This window comes from Enhydra lutris, unplaced genomic scaffold (genome assembly GCF_002288905.1).
Source record: "Enhydra lutris kenyoni isolate GAN:26980312 unplaced genomic scaffold, ASM228890v2 scaffoldscaffold12, whole genome shotgun sequence".
Classification (NCBI taxonomy): domain Eukaryota; kingdom Metazoa; phylum Chordata; class Mammalia; order Carnivora; family Mustelidae; genus Enhydra; species Enhydra lutris.
In genome coordinates, this window is record NW_019154096.1 from 27,151,706 (window position 1) to 27,172,218 (window position 20,513).

The following is a 20,513-nucleotide window of genomic DNA, read 5'->3' on the forward strand; positions in this document are numbered from 1 at the left end:
TTCTGACACTAACTTTATACCCTATGCAAGTTTCTTAAACTCACTGTGATGCAGTTTTTTTTTTTAAATCTATGGAACAATAGAATACTAACATAGGGTTGTATAAGGAATAAATGGGTTACATTAAATTAAAGCATATACAATAGTTCCTAAAAGAGAACTCTTGGCTTTTTGGCTTTGGTGTGGACCAGTTGGCTAGCTGCTCTCAGAGCCGACCTGTGGGTGCTGGTATAAGCTTATCCCTGCTACTAAAGCAACTTTTTCTACCCCTACATGAGAAACAAAATCAAACTACATAGGATCATGTGACAACTTGTGGTATATTAAGGTTTGTCAACTGTAACCCAGAAGTATATAAAATGCTAAGAACATATAAATATTTTTCTGACTTATTTTAATGGTCTTTTTTAAACTTTTAATCAGACTAGTTTTAAAATCAAAATTACAAAAAATATTTTAAAATAAAAACAAATAATAATATAATTAATTAAAAAGGATAATTATTTTTACTATTAATCCTAATTTGCTAATGAGGAAACAAGCTTCACTGGACGTTTTTGTCAAGATATAGTTTCTCTCAAGGAAACCACAGTATATTATTGTAAACCAAATGATGATAATGGAAGTGATTTAAAAACAATGAAGACCCAGAGTGCATATTAATTCTACTCAGAAACATGATTCCTCATCCTGAGTTGAGCTTTGGAGCCATAACTGATGGTAAGAAGTGCTAAAATCCCCAGGTCCAGTGTTTTGCAGTTATGACCAATGATGCCTTAAACGATCTTAAATATTTCTCTTGGTACACACGTGCAAGATTCCCTCTAGGGTAAATACCAAGGAATAGAGTTGCTGGGTCATAGAGAATATACATCTTCAGTTTACTAGAGATCACACCAAATTATCCAACAAGACTGTGCCAGTTCTATATGCCCACTAACAGTTCCTATATTGACAATCACATCAGTATCCTGATCAATGTTTAACTATCAATGTCGAAAAGGATATTTCGCTGTGATTTTATTTGTCCATTTTTAAAACAAGGTATAGTTTCCATATAGTAAAACTAACTTTTTAGAGTACAGTTCATATTTTTCATCTCCTTTCCTCTGCATTGAATTCAGAATTAGTTCTTGACATCTTTTTTTTCCAGCTCACTACTTGTCTTCAGCAACAGATATCTAAATCTATTAATTCTGCTGTTTTTAATTTTAGCCATTTTCGTTCTCCTTTGCGTTTTTTTTTTTTCTCTTCTAAATCTGCTTGGCTATTTAAATTTTAATTTGTTAAAATTAACAACAATTTAAAAGTCTGTTGCTCAGTAACACTAGCCAGACTTTAAGGGCTCTAGAGCCACATGTGGCCAGAAGCCATTATATTAGTTCATCTGTAGAACATTTCCATTAACCCCAAGTGTTCTATTGGATATCTTTGCTCTAAAGATCTTTGTTTTTCCTTCTGCCGGGTACCAATAGGCATCATCAGCCTGGGAAAACACTCTAAACTAACTTAACTTAAGGCTGTTTGTTGTTGTTGTTTTAAACATGCAGGTGGTATGAAATTAGGCTGCAAAAATGAGTGAAGCCTAGTTTGAGATTAGGAATTCTTGGGGAAGATTTTTTTTACTGTTTTGCTGTGGGTCTGAAGATATCCATGGATAATAGATTCTGTTCCTTTGCTCAGATGATGAGAGTAACGTTGCAATCACCAGACCAGCTTCAGAAAGCCCCTGCGTGCTGAGCGAACCACAACCTTTGGTGTTACCTCGAGTGCCACAGTTGAAGGTGCCGTCCATCACCTCAAATCCAGTAAGCTCTACACAGGAATGTACTGGAGAACCTAGGGCTGTTCTTGCCAGAAGAAGCTTGCTCAGAGTTATTTGCCTTAATTTTATTATTTATGACTCAATTTTTTTCAGTAAAGCTATGTGTTTATCATAATAAGCCAGTGACTCTTTGCATTGATACATTTAAAAAATTAATAATGGGACACCTGGTGCCTCAGTTGGTCCCACTCTTGATTTCGACTCAGGTCATGATCTCAGGGCTGTGAGATCAAGCTCTGGGGCAGTTTCTGCACTGGACCTGGAGCCTGCTTAAGATTCTCTCTCCCCTCCCTCTGCCCCTCCCCTTCCTCCAGCTCTCCCTGGGCGTGCACACATGCGCTCTAAAAGAAATTTTTAAAAAATTAATAGCAAATTAGGATTGATAATTTCCAGTCAGCTTTTTTTTAAACAAATGGCCTCTTTTAAAAAATATTTTATTTAAGATTTATTTACTTATTTGAGAAAGAGAGAGAGAGAGAGAGCATGAGCAGGGGGAGAGTGAGAGGGAGGAGAAGCAGGCTCCTCACTGAGCAGGGAGACCAACGCAGGGGCTTCATCCCAGAATCCTCAGATCGTGACCTGAGCCAATGGCAGATGCTTAACAACTGAGCCACCCACATACCCCTCAGTCCCCTCTTTTTAAAAGTCATCCATAAGTTATGCAATGTATAATCAGCTATGTGGTTAGCCCAAGTCTGTCTGGAAAGAATAAAGGATATGACAGAAAGGGGGACCAATCTCAGATGTTCTGTGGCCTTAACATCCTATCCTTTGAATTTCTCCATTTGACTCCCTTTTCTTTTATCTCAGCCTACCTGGTTTTTATTTTTGATATTTGAATCTGTTGACTTTTCTGCCTTTTGCGTGTTTAGGACTGGTTAATAACTGAGGTGTAAAAGGCAAACCAAAGTAAGGAACAAGTGGTCCCAGTGAAGTCTGTGGACAAGCATAAACATGGTCATTTCTTATAGAAGGCTAATGAGCCTGGTCTCATCCCTGTGTAATGATTTATCTAGTTGCTACATGATAGTTTCCCAGTGTTACTTCTGACCAAAAACAAAAATCAAAAGCAAAACACCAAAACGGGATGGGGGCGCTGCAGGGGGATTCTAATCCTTGAGCCATGCTCATCAACCCTGGGTTTCACTACCAAACTTAGTATTTGCTTTGTTGGCTTACTGGCCTGATATTGTGCTACTGGATTTACAAATGGGTTATTTAAAAATAAAATCAGCAAGGCCCATCCATATCTTACCACACTGGAGGATTAGCCAGGTGAACTAATGTTCCTTTCACGGTAATAAAATACTTCTAACATGCCGAAGTGGCCTGACTATGGGATAGGTAGCCTAAGTTATGCATAATTAACTTAAATGTTCCTGGCTAAGGAAAAAGAAGGAATGGCCAAGGAAACGATCAAGGAAAAAGAAGCATTAATTCACTTATTCCTGAGAGAAAGTAGGAGGAAAATGCGTGCTGTGGCAAAGGAGCTGGCCAGAAAGCGCACTGAACTGATGACCTGACAGAGAAAATTAACAGCACGCCAAGATGGCAATGTCAGTCCATGGAAGATTAAATCCTGCTAACGCGAGAACGCTTGCTAGTTACGGTCTTCAGAACTTAGGTTATGACTGATAGCTGACTGCCCCAGGGGTAGGGAAAGATAAGGGACTAGTTTGTGCAGAGCATAAGACTGTTTGATGGTGAAAGAGATTATGTCAGAGTTTACTCCTAATTTTTTCTATATTGGTTCCATATTTTTTCTTCTTAGGTTTTCTTTTCTAACGTAAATAATGATAGTAATGGAGTTCTCGCTCCCCTGAGTGGCTGTTAACTGCTTTCATCTCGGTTGATCAGACTTCCCCCACCTGCTGTCATTTAGAAATGAAAAGAAAAGGAGTCTGACTTGTCATCCTGACAGTGGACTTGAAGCCCCAGCTCGGCTACTGGCCAAAGACGTTATAAAAGTTAAGGCACAGGAGAAAAATGCACAGATTATCTAATTTGAAAATATTAAGTTTTGGCAAAGTTGGGAAACACAGCAAATGTCTTCACTAACCAATAACAAGTAACATTTTCTTTTGACATATAGATGAATCTCTGTCAAGCAGCAAGTGGTCATCAGCCAAACGTGAATGGTCTCTTGGTTCATGGGATGCCTCTACAGCCAAGAAATCTCTCCCTAATGGACAAACTACTGTAAGAAGTGTAAAATTTTAATAGACTCTAAAATTTACCTAGATCACTGAGAAATAAAAGGAAAGCTCAATCAGCCAATCATCATGCATATATTGAGCACCTACCAAGCAACCACAGAGACATCTGGGGAGTAAAAACATCTAAGGGAAATGGTTTCCACCCTCAAGGACCTGATAATGTAACTGCAAAGAGAAGACACATGCGGGTAAAAAGAGACTTAACCACACAGGGCATTGTTGTGACTGAACGTCAAGGGTGTGGTACTCAGAGTGAAAGCATGACAGTCCCAAAGAAGGGGGGCATTTGGGTGGCTAACTATAGTATGAACTTTTCCTTCAAAGATGAGAGTTTGGCTAAGCAGAGAAGAGCAACAAGACTATTCTAGATAGGAGGAATGGTGTAGGAAAAGGTCTGGAGACAAAAAATACAAACTATTTAGAAGGGAAAGTAGACCGGTTTTACTATAGTAAGAAAAGGGATAGGTCAGAATTTTAATGCTTCTGACCAAAGATCACTGACAATCTTCCAGAATTAAAATAGATCATGGTGTGATTCACGAGGAAGAAGACTATGAAATTAATGAAGGCTGTGACCAGACTAGAAGGTTCTGAATGCCATGTTTTTGAGATCCATTCATGATGTTGCATGTGACCTTCTTTTATTGCTAAGTATATTCTATTGTAAGAATACACTACAATTTGTTTTCTACTCTTCTGCTAATGAACATATGGGGTGTTTCCAGGTTGCAGCTCTTATGCAAAGGCACCATAAACATTCTTGCGCAGGTATTTTCTGTGGACCTATGGTCTATTTTTCTTGAGTCAGTATGTATAGATTGTCATAGGATAGATAAGTGTATGTTTAACTTTGTAAGAAACTGCCATACAGTTTTCCAAAGTAAGTATGCCTTTTGACACTCCCACCAACATATGAATTTCACTTGGGGGGGGGCACACAGTTTAAGTCAGGAATCTGAAAAATAGATTTTACAGCAGAAGAACATAGACTCAATTGAAGCAGGAGGAACTGAAGGTAAAGATTCTAATATAGGAGTTCAACCATAAGCTACTAATAGTCTATATTCAGGGTTGTCCCAAAGGATAAAGGAATGTAGTATTTTAGGAGATATTGCGAAAGAAATCAGATTCTATATAAATAGAGGAACCAAAGTCAACTCTGAGATTTCAAAGCTCAAGGGAAGTTTGTTGTGGGGTAAAGATAAATTTGGTTTGGGGCATGTTGAGTTAACAATGCCGAGCCATCTCACCGGAAATATGGAAAAGGTCAGATTTGGAGGTTGATCTAGAAGTTACAAGGCTAAAGGTGATAACTGAATCCAGAATAATGAATGAGTAGTTCAGAAGACAAAGGTAAGCATGAAGCAGCTAAAGCTTCTTGTCACAGAAAGCAGTTAAGGTGTGTAAAGAAAAGGCTAATAAGTGAATGGTTATGATGGCAGGAAGACCAGCACAATCTCTTGTGAGTAATGCTCAAGGTTTAGCTCCATTTCTTGGAGGGTATTTGCCCTTCAAAGTCCTCCAAACACTGAGGTAATTTTGCACTACAGGATAGCAAAGTGGCCTCGACGTTTGGAGAACTTGCTGAAAGCCAAAAGAGCATGTGGCAGAGCTTAATTCTCTTTCCCTCCATTTCCTTGTCCAAATAGTGTCTCTCAGGTGTCTTACAAGTATTGCACCCACTTAAAAAAACAAAACAAAAACAAAAAAATCTGGAATCTGTAGGGCAGAGTAAGTTCCTTAACTATTTGGGCATAGTATTCTACTTATCAGAGTACTTACAGGAAAGTGTTTTACTTTAGTTGCTTGTGCAGACAGGGACCTACAGTAGCCCCAGTTACCTGCGCAGCATGAGGCTCTGGACGGTTTGCCTGCTCCAGCTTTCCAAAGAACCAAACACACCCCGCCCCCTCAGGCTCCAATGAGCTCAGCATTTTAATCTTTGAGTGGGAGCCTCGCTGGTGCCACACTACTCCTAAGCAGTAATTATTTGCCTTTCAACTAAGTCTTTCCTTCAGCACAAAGAAGGCTTCCAATATGATAGGAATCTCAGTCCCTGGGGTGAACTTTCAGGAAGCACTCCAAAGCAGGGAATCTTCAGGTCAGCCTTCACTGTAACTGAAGAAGTGACTGTCATGGCAGGTGAATAATGGACTTGCTTTCCCAAGTCTCCATTCTTTTTTTTTTTTTTTTAAGATTTTATTCATTTATTCTATTGAGAGAGAGAGAGTGAGCATGAGAGGGGAGAAGATCAGAAGGTCAGAGGGAGAAGCAGACTCCCCGTGGAGCTGGGCGCCTGATGCGGGTCTCCATCCCGGGACTCCAGGATCATGACCTGAGCAAAAGGCAGTCACTTAACCAACTGAGCCACCCAGGCACCCCCAAGTCTCCATTCTAGTAAATTACCTGTATGGCTAAAATGCTGTCCTTTTAAGAACGTGTTCTCATGCCTGAGGCTAGATTATGTGATTTGTATAAATTAGGTTATTTACTTTTGCTTTTTTTCTCCCTTGAATATATAGTCTAAGCCTTTGAGTCTTGTTTCCCTATACAGAGCAATGTTGATTTCATTGTGGGTTTCTGATTTGGCCACTAGAGATCTTGATGACAAGTTACTTATGAGACCTGGATCCAGTACCATCCTTTCAACTCGAAATTGGCCAAATCGAGCCCTGGAGCTTAGTACATCAGCTCTATCATACACAGTACAGTCTGCCAGGAGACGCAATCCCCCACCACGTACCCTTCATCCCATCAGCACAAGCCATTCACGCGCTGGAACGCCAAGACCTGTGGAAGAAATACTCAGAGGATCCCGAGTGTAGGTTTCAAAAGCAGAATTTGGGGAAACTGTGGTAAAACTAATGAAGAATAATTTTACATAGAGAATGAATTTAAATGTAAGGTTGAAATATATGCCTAGAAACCAATCATTAGATATTTTCATGATGGACTGACTACACACTGGTTTAAATCCAACAGAGAAAGAAATGTGATTAAATCTGAATAAAATTCAGGTATTAGATGTGTTGATTTAGCTATTTACTTAGCTATTTAGCTATTTACTTCTACAATAAAATGTCAGCTAGAATACTTCAGTGACACTTATCGAAGGAATAAGATCTATGTATCTTATCAACACTTTCCTCAGTGCTCAGTGAAATTCATCCCAAAATAAGTTAACTCTCCTTTAATATTTTTCTGTACCACTGGGATCTGCTTATTCCATTGACAAATGATAACATTTTAACCTAAGCTAAGTACTTGTCTATATACCAGGAAAAATATACCTTGGTAATTCCTAGGAAATAACACTAACCATATTTTTTCCTTTTCCCACCCTTAATTCACTCTGAGCTTTGTCATGTAAAAAACACTTAGTAGCCTACTTTTTAAAATAAAATTCTTTCATTAGTTGTTGACTCACAAAACATCTCAGGATGTTTGAGTCTAAGACTATAATCAAGGGTATAAGATAATATGGCTGTAACTATGTTTTGAATTCAGCTTCTAAATTATGGACATCCTTATACTTCTTTTTCAATTTGTTTTAATTAATCCCAATAGATTCACTAAAAGAGATGTCCGTAATGCCCAAAAATCTTTGTCAGGACACCAGAGTTCTTCTCACCTACCCACTATTTTACTATGTTGATGCTGGTATTGATATAGATTCACTCAATTGAGGATGAGTGTTCTTGAAGCATAATTAATCCTCATACCTTCTGATAATTTCATCAAAGTGGAAACAAGTTACCTTGTTTCTTCTGGGACATGAAAGTATCATTGATTTACAGGTACTGTCTTGAGTATGAGAAATGCTAAAAACTGCTGGAAATGCCATGGAAGAAAAGTTTAAGAAATTTACCTGGCACTTATAATTACAGTAGTCCCCCCTTATCCACAGGGGATATGTCCCAAGACCCCCCATGGAGCCTGAAACTGCAGACAGCACCAAGCCTTATATATACTATGTTTTTTTCTTATACATACGTACCTATGATAAAGTCTAACCTCTAAATTGGGTATGGTAGGAGATTAACAATAACTAATAATAAAGTGGAACAATTATAATAGTATACTGGAATAAAATCTATGTGAATGTCTCTCTCATATCTCACTGTATTACACTCATCCTTCTTGTGATGATGTGAGATGACAGAATGTCTACGTGATGAGATGAAGTGAGGTTAACAATGGAGGCACTGTGAGGCAGCATTAGGCTACAGTGACCTTCTGACAATACATCAGAATGAGGATCACGTACTTCTGGACCCCAGTGACCATGGGTAACTGAAATCATGGAAAACAAAACAATGGATAAGGAAGGACTACTGTTATTAGTGAAAAGGACAACCAAAAGGCCCAGAACTGTGAATTCCACCAGATGTGAAATTACAAATCCATAATAGGTTACCACCAAAATAGTATAACACCAGCTCTCTGTGAGACAAAGGGTCGACTGCTGCTGTGTGCCCAGGATAAAGTTTCAACCCAAATCAGAAAATATTTTGAAAACCAACCCCTCAACTCTTGATTTTCCAAAATCGTTTCACTGAGATTGCTTTACTTAAAAACATAGGAAGCATTCTGTGCATGACGTTAAACTCATCTCCCTCATTTATTTGATTCTAATCAGTTTGCTTGTATTATTATAACTATCCTTGCATATCTTGGTGTTCGCTGGTGGGATCTGCAGCCCAGTAGCCGCTGACTCGCTCTCTCCCTCACCAATGCCCCTGAGCCGAAACAATCTGCTGCCCCCTATTGGCACAGCTGACGTGGAACACTTGAGCACCGTGGGGCCACAAAGGCAAATGGTATGTCTTTCTCCTGTTGCCTTTCCATGTGCTTATAAAACCTCATGGGCAGTAATTCTGCAGGATCCCTGTTCTGGAATTAATTTATACTATATTTTGTCAAGAGTACAAACTGAATCCTCACTTTATGACAATGGAACTGGAGCTGCTTGGCCTACAGTTACCATGCCTACTTGGGTTGATGCACTACAAACTGATTTAACAGTTTCTGTAATTCTTGCCTTCCCTGCAGAAAACCCACGGCGACTCCAGTCGAGCTCGAAGTGCGGTGGTGGATGAGCCTAACCATCAGCAGCCCCAGGAGAGGCTCCTTCTACCGGACTTCTTCTCCAGGCCCAACACAACTCAATCATTTTTGGTAGTGACATACTTCCTCTATGGTCTTGACAGTTGGGGAAAGAAAAGAACTAGTTTGGCAGACTTAAAATTTCACATAGTCCCTTAATCAACTCCAAGAATAAAAGCGGAGGCTCTTAACCATAAAAATAGTGTTGTTAAGTACATTTTATTGAAATTCTAACTGGCCTCTGACACTCAAATAGAATTTAAAAAGGTAATAAGGTAAAATGCTTTATACATAAGTCACAAATTTTAAACAATTTAAATTGTTAAATATTAAATTGTTAGATATTTCTGAGAATAGGCAAAAAAATGTTGAACTCCAATACATCAAATCAGCATAACTCCTCTCACACTGCTCTTAGGGAGTTACACCAAAAAGTGCTATCAGATTATGATGTGGACTGATGGATGGCAAGTCATGACATTTTTTTAAATTGGTGTTGAGATGCTCACATCACCTTACCATTTAATGTGCATTTACTGGCCCTTTTACTTTTAAGCAAGTACTAGAAAAAGCTTAGTTGGGAGGTTGGAGGTCCTGCACTGACCTTACCCAGCTGTAGGCCAGCCACTCAGCCCCACCACATCTGCTTTGTGGCAAGAGCATTTGAAGAGCCTGGGGAAGTGGAGCCACGTGCAGTGTCCAGGCGCCAGGGGCCTCAAATCCTATGCCACTTTTCAGGATGGTGATATCTGAAGCCCACTTATTCCGACTTATAAGCCTTGTACTGTATCAGCCTCAAGCACTATACAATTCTCCACTAAAAGAGCGGTGAGAACAAATTAATGAGACGGTCTAGTTTCCTAGGGCTACCATAACAAATCACCACAGACTGGGTGGCTTAAAACAACAGAAATTTATTCTATTGGTTCCAGAGCTTAGAAGTCCAGTCAAGGTGTCAGCAGAACCATGTTCCCTCTCCAGGCTGTAGGAAAGGATTTTTTTTTATCTCTTCTTGACTGGTGGTTGCCAGCCATTCTTGGTACTCCTTGGTTTGCAGCCACATCAATCCCAATTTCCGCCTCTGCCTTCAAATAGCCTTCTTCCCTGCGTGTCTCTGTGTCCAAATTTCCCTCTTATGAAGATACACATCACTGAATTTATGGCTGACCCTAACATAATATGACCTCATCTTATCTTGACTACATCTGCAAAGATCCTACTTCCAAATAAAGTCATATTCACGGGTTCCAGGCAGACATAAATTTGGGCGGGGGTAGGGGATGGGGGACACTATCCAACTCAACAAACCTCAAAATGCTTTACTTAGGGAGAGATTCACCAAAATAGGAGCTAAAGGAAAACGTGAGCATTGCTGATTCTTACTCCATGTGAATCCTAGAAAGTCTGAAAACCTCTTTTAATCATCTCATAATTTGATTCAGAGCATTTGCTATGCAGTGCTTGATGATTATATTCTACAACTAGATTCCCTATAAAACATTTAATTTTTGGTTGCCTTAGCAATTAAACTAAACAGATGAAGTCATTTCAGTTTCTTTTTTTTCCCTGATGTTTATAACAATAAAGTAAGAATTTCGTACCTTAGCTAGTTCTCTCCCGATGTGCTGTCATGCAAAGGGAGATGAGCTGGTAGCTCAGTGTAACTCAGCACACCAGATCCGGGTCCCTGGCTTGGCATTTTCAGATTAACACTCTGCTCTTTGGTGTTCTCATCTCGAAGAGGAGTCAGCAAGCAACTGTTATGGGCCATTTGGCTTCCCACAAAAATGGCCCATTTCTGTACATCAGGTTTTATTAGAGTAGAGCTACCATACTCATTATGTACTGTCTAGGACTGCTTTCCCACCATGACAGCAGAGTTGAATAGCCGCAACAGTATGTGCCACAAAGCCTAAAATATTTACTGTCTGGTCCCCTAAAGAAGTTTGGTGACCCCAATTTAAAAGAAAATATGGGGCTTCACCAGAAAAAAATTCCTGAGATCTCGACTGCAGTGCTCTGACAGGGAATGGAGAGGGAAGTTCTTTATTCCAGAAGCACCAGCGGAATGGCACTGACAGCTTTTTTTGGTATTTGCGTTTCAGTATTTTAGCCACGTCTAAAAATCTTTAAATTCCTTGAGGTAATTTTGAAATGTTTCATGATGAGAGTCACATCTCAAGTATGGAGGTAAAATCATGGGTGTTTCAAGGTTACTGAAAAGGCTCCATTCTGTTGTTTTAAACAATCAGCAGTCTAAATTAGATAAAATTCCCTTGGCAGCCAATTATAAATACTTAAAAATATTAAACCATATGGATTATTTATAAGTGCTAAGACTTTCTTATTTATTTATTTATTTTTAAAAATTTTATTTAATTTTTGACAGACAGAGATCACAAGTAGGCAGAGAGAGAGGAGGAAGCAGGCTCCCCCCTAAGCGGAGAGCCTGATGCAGGTTTCGATCCCAGGATCCTACAATCATGACCTGAGCTGAAGGCAGAGGCTTTAAACCACTGAGCCACCCAGGCACCCCAGTGCTAAGATTTTCTTAAAGGCATATTAACTAAGTTTAGAACTTAAAGTTAAAAGAAGAACTTAAAATGTTTTTACATGTTAACAAATGGCTTTGTGGGCCTCTGACTTAGAATTTTTTACTTGAAAAAAAAGAACGCATTCAGCCAACTTGTCCCTCAGACTGTCAGACAATGCCATTTATATGGTTGTCTGATTTTAAGGTTTTCCCTGTAAACCTACTAACACATTATCCTTTGGGAGAAGTTACATCATAAAAAGTGTGTCATCTTTTCTCTTTTGCAGCCAGATACACAGTATCATCATTCATGTGCTGTTGAGTATCCTCATCAGGCCCGACCTGGTAGAGGATCTGCAGTGACAGGTGGGACCATGGCTCTTATTTTACTATAATGTGGCTATGTTAAGACACTGCCTTTGTTTTCTATGTTTATTTTCCCTTCTTCTAGATTTTATCGTATTTTGTTTTCCTACATCTTTGTAAATCACCTCAAATTCCTTTTGGAAATGGGATAATAAGAAAAACAGAGGAGACCTCTATTGCTCAGAGCCAAGTTCCAGATATATACATTAACTTCTCACCACTCTGGCAAAGTAAACTACTATGTTTTTCCAATCTAAAAAGTTTATGCTACATAAGTCATGTTTATAACATTCAAACACTGCATGGATTTTATTACGTAGGCAAAATCCATAGCGCTATAGAATAAACTGCTTCGGTCAGTTAACCTGCTAGGCCAAGGTAAAAAAAAGAAATTCAAAAATATCAAGACATGTGGAGTCTGTCCATCCCATTATGTTTTGATTTCTAAGTCATATTCTATAGATTGTATTTTCATAGAAGGGGAGAAAACTTAAGGATATCTTAATTCTTCCCATAAATATATTCACAACCATCAGGGTCATTTTTATGTTGTAAGTGAAAGCAAAAGTATTAGGCAGTTGAAATGCTTTCCGGTTAAGAAGAGTAATCAAAGGTAATCTGCCTCAAACCATCTCTGTCATCCAAGTGAATTCTCTTGTTCATTTCCTATTAGCATTGTTTGGTAGTCTCTGAATGCTTTCCATGGATTCTTTCTTGGATTAGTCTTCATACAGAAGCAATGCTGCCTCTGAGCTAGAGTTACTACATTCAACCTTGTTGACAGTTGCAACATTTCAGACAGACACGTTAGTCCTTTCTAATTAGCCTCTTCTCTAATGATTTTTTCTTTTTTTAAAGATTTTATTTATCTGAGAGAGCGAGCGTGCGTGTGTACAAGCAAGGAGGAAGGGCAGAGAGAAGCGACTTCCCACTGAGCAGAGCCCAATTTAGGACTCAATCCTGGGACCCTGGGACCATGACCTGGGACGAAGGCAGACGCTTAACTGACTAAGCCACCCAGGCACCCAGTGGCCTCTTCTCTAAAACTAGATTTCGTATCTTAATAGTTTTTCTGGTTTTACATGATAAAATAATGCAAATGTGGTTTTTACTGAATATATACTTTATCACTTAGTCCCAGTCTCCAAACTTAAGTCCAACTGATAATTAAAGAAAAAAGCCCTTAAATATGAACTTGAGATTACCAAATCTATAATGTCTACTAATGTTACTCTATGATGTCACCTTTGTCTGACAGGTCCTCAGTTACATGGGTCTACAAAATCTCAAAACAGAGGTGGACCAGTCTCTAGAAGCAGGCAGGGGCCATAGGGGAAATGAGAAGAAAGTGCTTCAGGCTGCAGGGAACAACGTGAGAAAAATTCATGAATCAGTGTTCAGTCATCTTGTGTCACAAAGCTTGTATACAAGAGACCACTTAAAACCGTCTTCATGAAGTGTTAATCTGGTATAACTGACTGAGAAAAAAAGAGGATCCGCCAAAAATTACATGGGTACTGTTTCTCTCTCCAGTTCCTGTCTTCTTTCAGCCTAAGTTAGCCTATTCCACTGGACTTAAAATTTGTACCCAAAGAAGTAACAAATGAATTATTATCCCCAAATCTCATGTTGTCTGTTAACAATGATCAGCTCAATTATTACAGGATTCTATGAGACTATACATACACAAAAAGCAAATAATTGTTTGATAACATTATCACCGGCCTCACAATACTTCTGCTTGTATGAATTTCTGGAGAGGTCCACTCATTTTTAAGGCAGTTTTAGGAGACAGAGCTGTCAAAAATCTGAGTTACTCATCAAACAGATGTCATTCCTAAAGCTTTCTCTTTAGATGTCCAATCTTATAGGCAAAGAGATATGGAAAGGCTAAGTAAAGACATAAATGTGAGCATCGGTATAAACTAACTTATATAAGTCATAATGTATATATATTTTCAGATAGGACAGCTCAACCTCACAAGGCCTGCTTCCTACTAGATTATGCTTTTCTTCTTAAAGGACCTCAGTGGTCATATATATATTTTTTAACTATTATACTCAACTTACCAGATTTTCTACTTAAACTCTAAGCAGACTTCAAAAATTTGTAGAACCTATTAGTGAGCCAGCATTACCTCAATATTTCAGAAACTCTGGTAATTAGTTTAGCATAAACATATCCTAAGAGCAGAAGTACAGAACTTCAGCATTCTTCTGACTTCACCATGGACCTTTTTGGGAGGACACTCATAAATGCAGCAGTGGTTTTAACTATGGCTTAAATTAATTTTACTTAAATTTCACTGAACTTTAATTTTGATGATACCAGTTTTAGATCTTATTGTAAATCTTCAGAGGGGATAAATTCAAAAGATCATAAATAGGGGTAGTATTTATTTTATCGAAGTGTAGTAATGCTATCATATGAAGACAGATGCTTCAAACAACCTGCATTAAATTATATTTTAATATAATTAAAGAGTATTTTTTAACTTGTTTGTAATCACAAACTAAAAATGTGTCATGTGCTTACCTCAGATTAATTAGCATACATAAAACTCAGTAACAGAAGGGTTGTTATATATTCAATACCATATGCATAAAAGTCTATAACTCAAAGACTTTAAGTTATCAGTTGCTAAAAAATGTCCATATATTCCGAAGAGTACATAACAATTTGACTAAATATAAGTAAACATCTCTATACCATCCTCACAAATCAATACATGAGTGCATAACAAACCACTGGATCAAGATGGCCTGCCTTTCAAAGTTAAGAGAATCCGAAGGAACCCCTAGGAAGTCATTTAGCCCAACTCCTTCACCCTTTACAGATGAGGAAACAAGTTCAAACAAGATCTGCGACCTAAGGACAGACATTCAACAGTTACAGGCAGGTCAACTTCTTTATACTACTTAAATCTGGCTACATACTATAAAGCGAATTTGGTTACTTTTCTTCTCTCTTCTCTCAACACTAGTTTTTCTAGATCATAGTTTAAATGATCACTGAGATCATTTAAAAGGCCCCAGAACTTAACAGTCATTTTTAACTTGTTTATTTCATCATGTACAAGTCTTACAAAGATGCTTAAAGTAATCTCAACATCTGCTTCTCCTATACTTCTAGCAAAGAGTACAAAACCTGGCTGAGTAAAACAAAAAGGAGAGAGGATCTATTCAAGAACATTAAGCCTGAAAGCAAACTGGCAAATATTTGAAAGAAAGATGTCCACCAAGTGTTCTGAAAGCATTCTAGCTAGGCAGAGCTAGAACAGAATTACTGTTCTAATATCACACACGTCACTCCGAATACTCTGCGGCTGTGTGCACACTCGTGCGGCAAAACAACTGCTATAGGCAATATGGGCCAGACCCACATTCTAGATACAAGTTCCTTGTACAGAAGATCACAGATGCAAGCACTGCCAGGAAGTACATCACTCTCCCCCATTCCCACAAAAATCTCCAAATTCCTTCATGCAGGACCTCAAAGAATGTCAGGGGATTTCTAAGATTACTAAAATCAGGTTGAGAGATTCTGCTTGGTGTACAGAGTCGAGCGGAGTTGTTTAGGCTGGAAGGACAGCTTTTCTCAAGAGCAGGGTTAACTTCTTTCTTCAAATCTTGACTGTTTCTTGCCTACAATGGTGCCAATTAACACCTAAGGACTTCTGAAGAGAAAATTCCATTATTTCTTTTCTTTCTTGAGAGGCGTTTTTTTCCCTCCTCTTTTGGAAGGTTTGCAGTACTTTGCTTCCATTTGAGCCAGAAAATTGTCCATTTCTTTTTGCCGATCCTTTTGTCTGCTCTGTTTAAGAAGTTAAAACACAAGCTTTCAAAACACAAGGCTATCCAGAGACAAAAATACATAGTGGTTGCCAGAGGCTGGTGGAAGGGAGAACAGGGAATGACAGCTAATGAGCAACAAGCTTCTTCTTAGGGTGACAAAAATGTTCTGTTATTAGTGCTGTTCTACAACTTGATGAATATGCTTAACTAAATTATGCACTTTAAAAGGATGACTTATGTTTTTAAAGAAGAAAACAAAATACAACACTATACACTACGAAGAAAGTAGTAGCAGTAGGGATCAGAACATGAAAAAAGTAGCAACAACCTTCAAAAACACCTGCCAGGCTTACCTGAATGATTGATTGCAAGTTATCTACTCCTTCGTCAAGGCCCAGCTCCTTCCTGCTTATTTCTGCTTCTTTAGCCTCTTCCTGAGCCTAAATCAGAAACTCGTATTAGACTCCATGGCAACCTAGCATATACTAAAAATAAACCCTCTTTCCCAAAAGCAAATCTATGGTAAGAACCTTTCAATTTGAGGGATATATAGATTAAAACAAGACAATTATATAAATATGTCATTCATTAAAAGACGACACTGCTGACAGCATGCAGTAGATCCTCTGATTCCAATAAGCATTTCTGAGTTTTCCCCATTTTTACTAGCTAGGGGTAGCAAGTAGTTTAGTATTCTTAAACCATGCGGTAAGAATAAAAACAAAATGCTGGGAGAGCGAGGAAAGGTCATTTAGTCAATGATGTCTTAAAAAATGTTGCCAGCATTACAGGCATCTCAAATTCCTCTCCTCTGGAAACCTACTTTTTAACTACATGTGACTTGGTGGCAGCCTTGAGTAACCCTGGTTTAAAATTCCCAAGTAGTCAGAATAAACACTAACAAATTCAGTTTTAACCTTTCTTTACCTAATTTCAAAGCCACCTTCTGCCAAATTTTCCTATGGCACTGATTCCAAAATACCATAAGAATACCTTGGTGGGGGAGGGAAGAATACCTTGGGAAAGGTTAATGACTTTGTTCCTTTAGGGCAACAACACTGTAATAGGTTCCAAACCCCAGTCAATTTTCTAAATAGCAATGAACACTCTATAAATACTGGGATGCTGATACATTAGGATTTTGTTATTCCAATAAAAAGTGTTTTCACTGTCTACTTTTAGTCCTTGCATTAAATTCTTTTAAAACTGTATACCACTCCCCAGGTTTGCTGGAGTCTCTCTAAAGAACTATGCCATCCACCTGCCCCCAACTCTAAGGAAGTTTCTCAAGCTAATATCCTATTATTGGATACAGCTGTGCTCAGTTGCACTGGAGAAAAGGCCTACCAGCTGAAACTGTCAGAGCGGGCCTAAACAGATGCAGCCTATAAGCCAAAATGATGACTTCTCTAAAGTAGGCTCCATGCCCAATGTTGGGCTTGAACTCATAACCCTGAGATTAAGAGTCCGATGCTCTATCGCCTGAGTCAGCAATGCACCCCCAAAATGATAATCTTGATACACATTCCATGCGTGCACACCCCCTCCAAGCTTTCCCCTGTATGTATCTTGTATCAAAACTGCAGACCCACCTCCACCTCCAATTCAGCCACAGAAAATAAGGCACCTAAAATATGACACTACTCTCCGCTGAGCTCCCACTAGGAAAGCCAGGTTGAGGCAATGGTTACTTCAGTACCAGTCTGGTCCTCCCCAAAAGACCAGTGACACAGAGGCTTGTGTCCCAGAACTTTAGCTGTCTGTCTTTAAGCTCCTTTTCCCTGCCATCATCCCTATCCTAACCAACTCCACAGAAGCTACAAGTTTTCCTCTTCAATTGTTTGGGAGGACATTTTCATCAAAATAAACGAAATCATTTTTTTAGAAATGTATATTCTGGGTCCAATTCAAGAGTCAATCTGGGCAAAAACAAAAGAAAATCTGTATTAAAAAGACAGTTCAAAAAAAGTTTTAGGGGGCGCCTGCATGGCTCAGTGAGTTAAAGCCTCTGCCTTCGGCTCGGGTCATGATCCCAGAGTCCTGGGATCGAGTCCCGCATCAGGCTCTCTGCTCAGCGGGGAGCCTGCCTCCTCCTCTCTCTCTCTCTCTTTCTCTCTCTGTCTGCCTGCCTCTCTGCCTACTTGTCTGTCAAATAAATAAATAAAATCTTAAAAAAAAAAAAAAGTTTTAGTCACCCTCTCCCCATCTTTTAATCAAGTGAGAACCATTGTCCACTTTATGTATCTGAACTCCATTACTTTATCTCTTGAGGAAAGCTGTGACAAAGCTACAAGAAGGCCCACATAAAGAATGTTTCAGTGTTATTTTAAGATGATATTAAACAACCCACCTAGCAAAATCCTCTTGAGCACAACATACTAGGGAAAAAAGTTTCTCTTAATGAGCTCATATGCTCCTTTTATTAGAAAAGAAATAAGTTAACCCTTACTCTCATCTCAGTAACCTTATATATTTCTATTATTGTAAATACCCTCACATTCTTTTTGGAATCAATTGACATATAAAAAAACAGCATTCAAAATCTTACCCTCCTTTTCCTTGCATTCATCTTTTGCTTCGATTCTTTGACAAAGGCATTATAGGACGGGATCTCTCCAGCATCAATGGCTTGCTGAATAATGTTCCTTATCCTGGGTTCTTCTGTGTACTGCACACACAGCACAGACTCCATGATCTGATCCATGTCACCTTTGAAATCCAAATAGGCCTGTTTAATATCTGCCAGCTCTTCTTCAGAACCTTTGTATGTCTTTTCAAAAGCTTGAATGTCTTCTAGAGATATCTGAACAAATGAGAGATATGCTTTAACTCTGAGAATTTCAAATAAAAAGTATACTAGTAAAACCAGAGTGAGGTGTTGAAAGTCCCAAGTACAATAGGTGCTTCAGTTGAAATTGTTGCAAGGAACCACACTTTCTATGCCAAAGCTTTTCCAGAGTTTTCCCTATTCCAACCTTCACAACTACTGAACTACAGACCAGGAAAATTTAAGGGAAGTTTCCCAGAACTCAAGGCTTACATGTCGATATGTAAAATAAAGCATTATCTTATAAAATATTAAGTCTTTCCCCCTGCAATTGCTCTACATCAACAGGAAATTAAAGACCCACTTCAGTAAAAGTACATATGTTTAACGGTTAAACAGACTTATTCTTCTTCAAATATATGTTATCTCCCGAAGAATACTTGCACATATGCGTATTTTAGGATGAAACAGAAATTCCTCATTCCTACGCAACACAAAATGCAGTACCTTAAAACCATTCAATAAACGTTTGTTGAATGAATGAAGAGAATCACCACAAAGAAATTTCCAGGGTCCTCTACCTTTTTAAAAAGTAACCTCCAATACGCCTCCCAGTCCCGATCTTGACTGAGCACATCAGAATCTTCGTCTACTGTTCCCTGCTCATCGTACAATGCTCTCTGCTCTTTGTCGCTCAAAACAGAATAGACTTTCCCGAGGATCTGCGGGTTAAGAGCAACAAAAAATCACCCTCGCATCCCTCGCTGAAACCGCGCTGCGAGAAATAAAAATTAGAAAAACACCAGGCCAAGTTGGGCGCACTCCGCCTGGGAGGCGCCGGGCGGCCAGTGGAGCCGGGACTTGCGCACCTGGAAGCGGCGGGTGGCGTCCTCTTTGTCGTCCTCGCCAACCCGGTCGGGATGCACCCGCAGGGACACCTTGTGGTAGCCGCGTCGGACCTCGCCGTCCGAGGCCTCGCGCCGCACGCCCAACACTCGGTAAAGGTCGTTGGTACCAAACACTTCCTCACACAGTTCCAGTAACCCCATAGCCGGCAGGGATAGGGGGCGAGCGACAACTCCACAGAAACTGCCGGTCCCAGCAACACAGGCTAGAGCTCCAGACTGCCCCCTTTTCCCGCGCAAAAAAACCACACCCCGGCCTACTACGTCATAAAAAGCGCCCAATGGGCGTGGCATGACGTCGCACTTTACGGCAGCTGCAAAACCAGGGCGTGGCCAAGACTTAAAAGGCGACCGGAGTAGCAGCAGGAGCTTTCTTCTCTGTGGTTACCCGAGACGCCAGAAGCCTTCTATCCCTTACTCGAGAAACCTGGAGCTTATCTTCTCACCAGAGTCGTGCAGTTCATTTAATATATGGCACGTCCGTACTACATCGAAACTACATACTGCTGTTTTGTTTGCCTTTTTAAAGTAAAAAACTGCATAATATCAGCTTTTAGCGATTTGACATGGTTGAACATCGTTACATAGATTTGTTCTTTTTCAGTGATCCTGACAAGTGTAGGCAAAACTCTAAGAATCGGTAATTTTGTAACCTACTGGCTGGGACTTCTAGGGAAGCACTTTCCCTGATTCCCGCAAGAAAAAAGTGTAAACCAAAAGCACAAAATACTGGTCTTTTAAAAACTAACATTTATTACAGAATCATACCCACTCACCTTCCACTTCCTAATCACCTTCTACTTTGGTTAAGGTAACATGACCCAAACCCTCATCTCAGTAAAAATAGGGCTGCTGAAGCAAAGGCTTTTTTTTTTTTTTTTTAAGATTTTATTTATTTATTTGACAGAGAGAGATCACAAGAAGGCAGAGAGGCAGGCAGAGAGAGAGGAGGAAGCAGGCTCCCCGCTGGCAGAGAGCCCGATGTGGGGCTCGATCCCAG

At 39.4% G+C, this 20,513-nt stretch overlaps 2 protein-coding genes across 4 annotated transcripts in view; one reads left to right on the top strand and one right to left on the bottom strand.

The window, feature by feature from the left end:
- Positions 1–15,029, top strand: part of LOC111144718 (family with sequence similarity 149 member B1) — an 81,662-nt gene extending 66,633 nt beyond the window's left edge. For 2 of the 3 annotated variants that reach the window (XM_022499160.1, XM_022499162.1), the window contains exons 8-14: positions 1,684–1,808; positions 3,918–4,024; positions 6,638–6,862; positions 8,741–8,861; positions 9,094–9,219; positions 11,968–12,046; positions 13,305–15,029. In XM_022499160.1, the coding sequence (XP_022354868.1) occupies positions 1,684–1,808; positions 3,918–4,024; positions 6,638–6,862; positions 8,741–8,861; positions 9,094–9,219; positions 11,968–12,046; positions 13,305–13,378 (857 nt within the window). In that variant the 3' untranslated portion in view covers positions 13,379–15,029. The remainder of the gene's footprint in view (positions 1–1,683; positions 1,809–3,917; positions 4,025–6,637; positions 6,863–8,740; positions 8,862–9,093; positions 9,220–11,967; positions 12,047–13,304) is intronic. The other variant, XM_022499161.1, reaches the window with a different exon arrangement.
- A 63-nt stretch (positions 15,030–15,092) lies between these two features.
- On the bottom strand, positions 15,093–20,012 carry LOC111144719 (DnaJ heat shock protein family (Hsp40) member C9). Its single transcript, XM_022499164.1, has 5 exons — positions 19,478–20,012; positions 19,190–19,330; positions 18,390–18,644; positions 16,195–16,281; positions 15,093–15,860 (listed from the first exon to the last, which is right to left on the bottom strand). Exons 1-5 carry the CDS (start codon positions 19,805–19,807, stop codon positions 15,741–15,743), a joined length of 933 nt encoding a protein of 310 aa, XP_022354872.1. The 5' UTR covers positions 19,808–20,012; the 3' UTR covers positions 15,093–15,740.
- Positions 20,013–20,513: the final 501 nt, after the last annotated feature.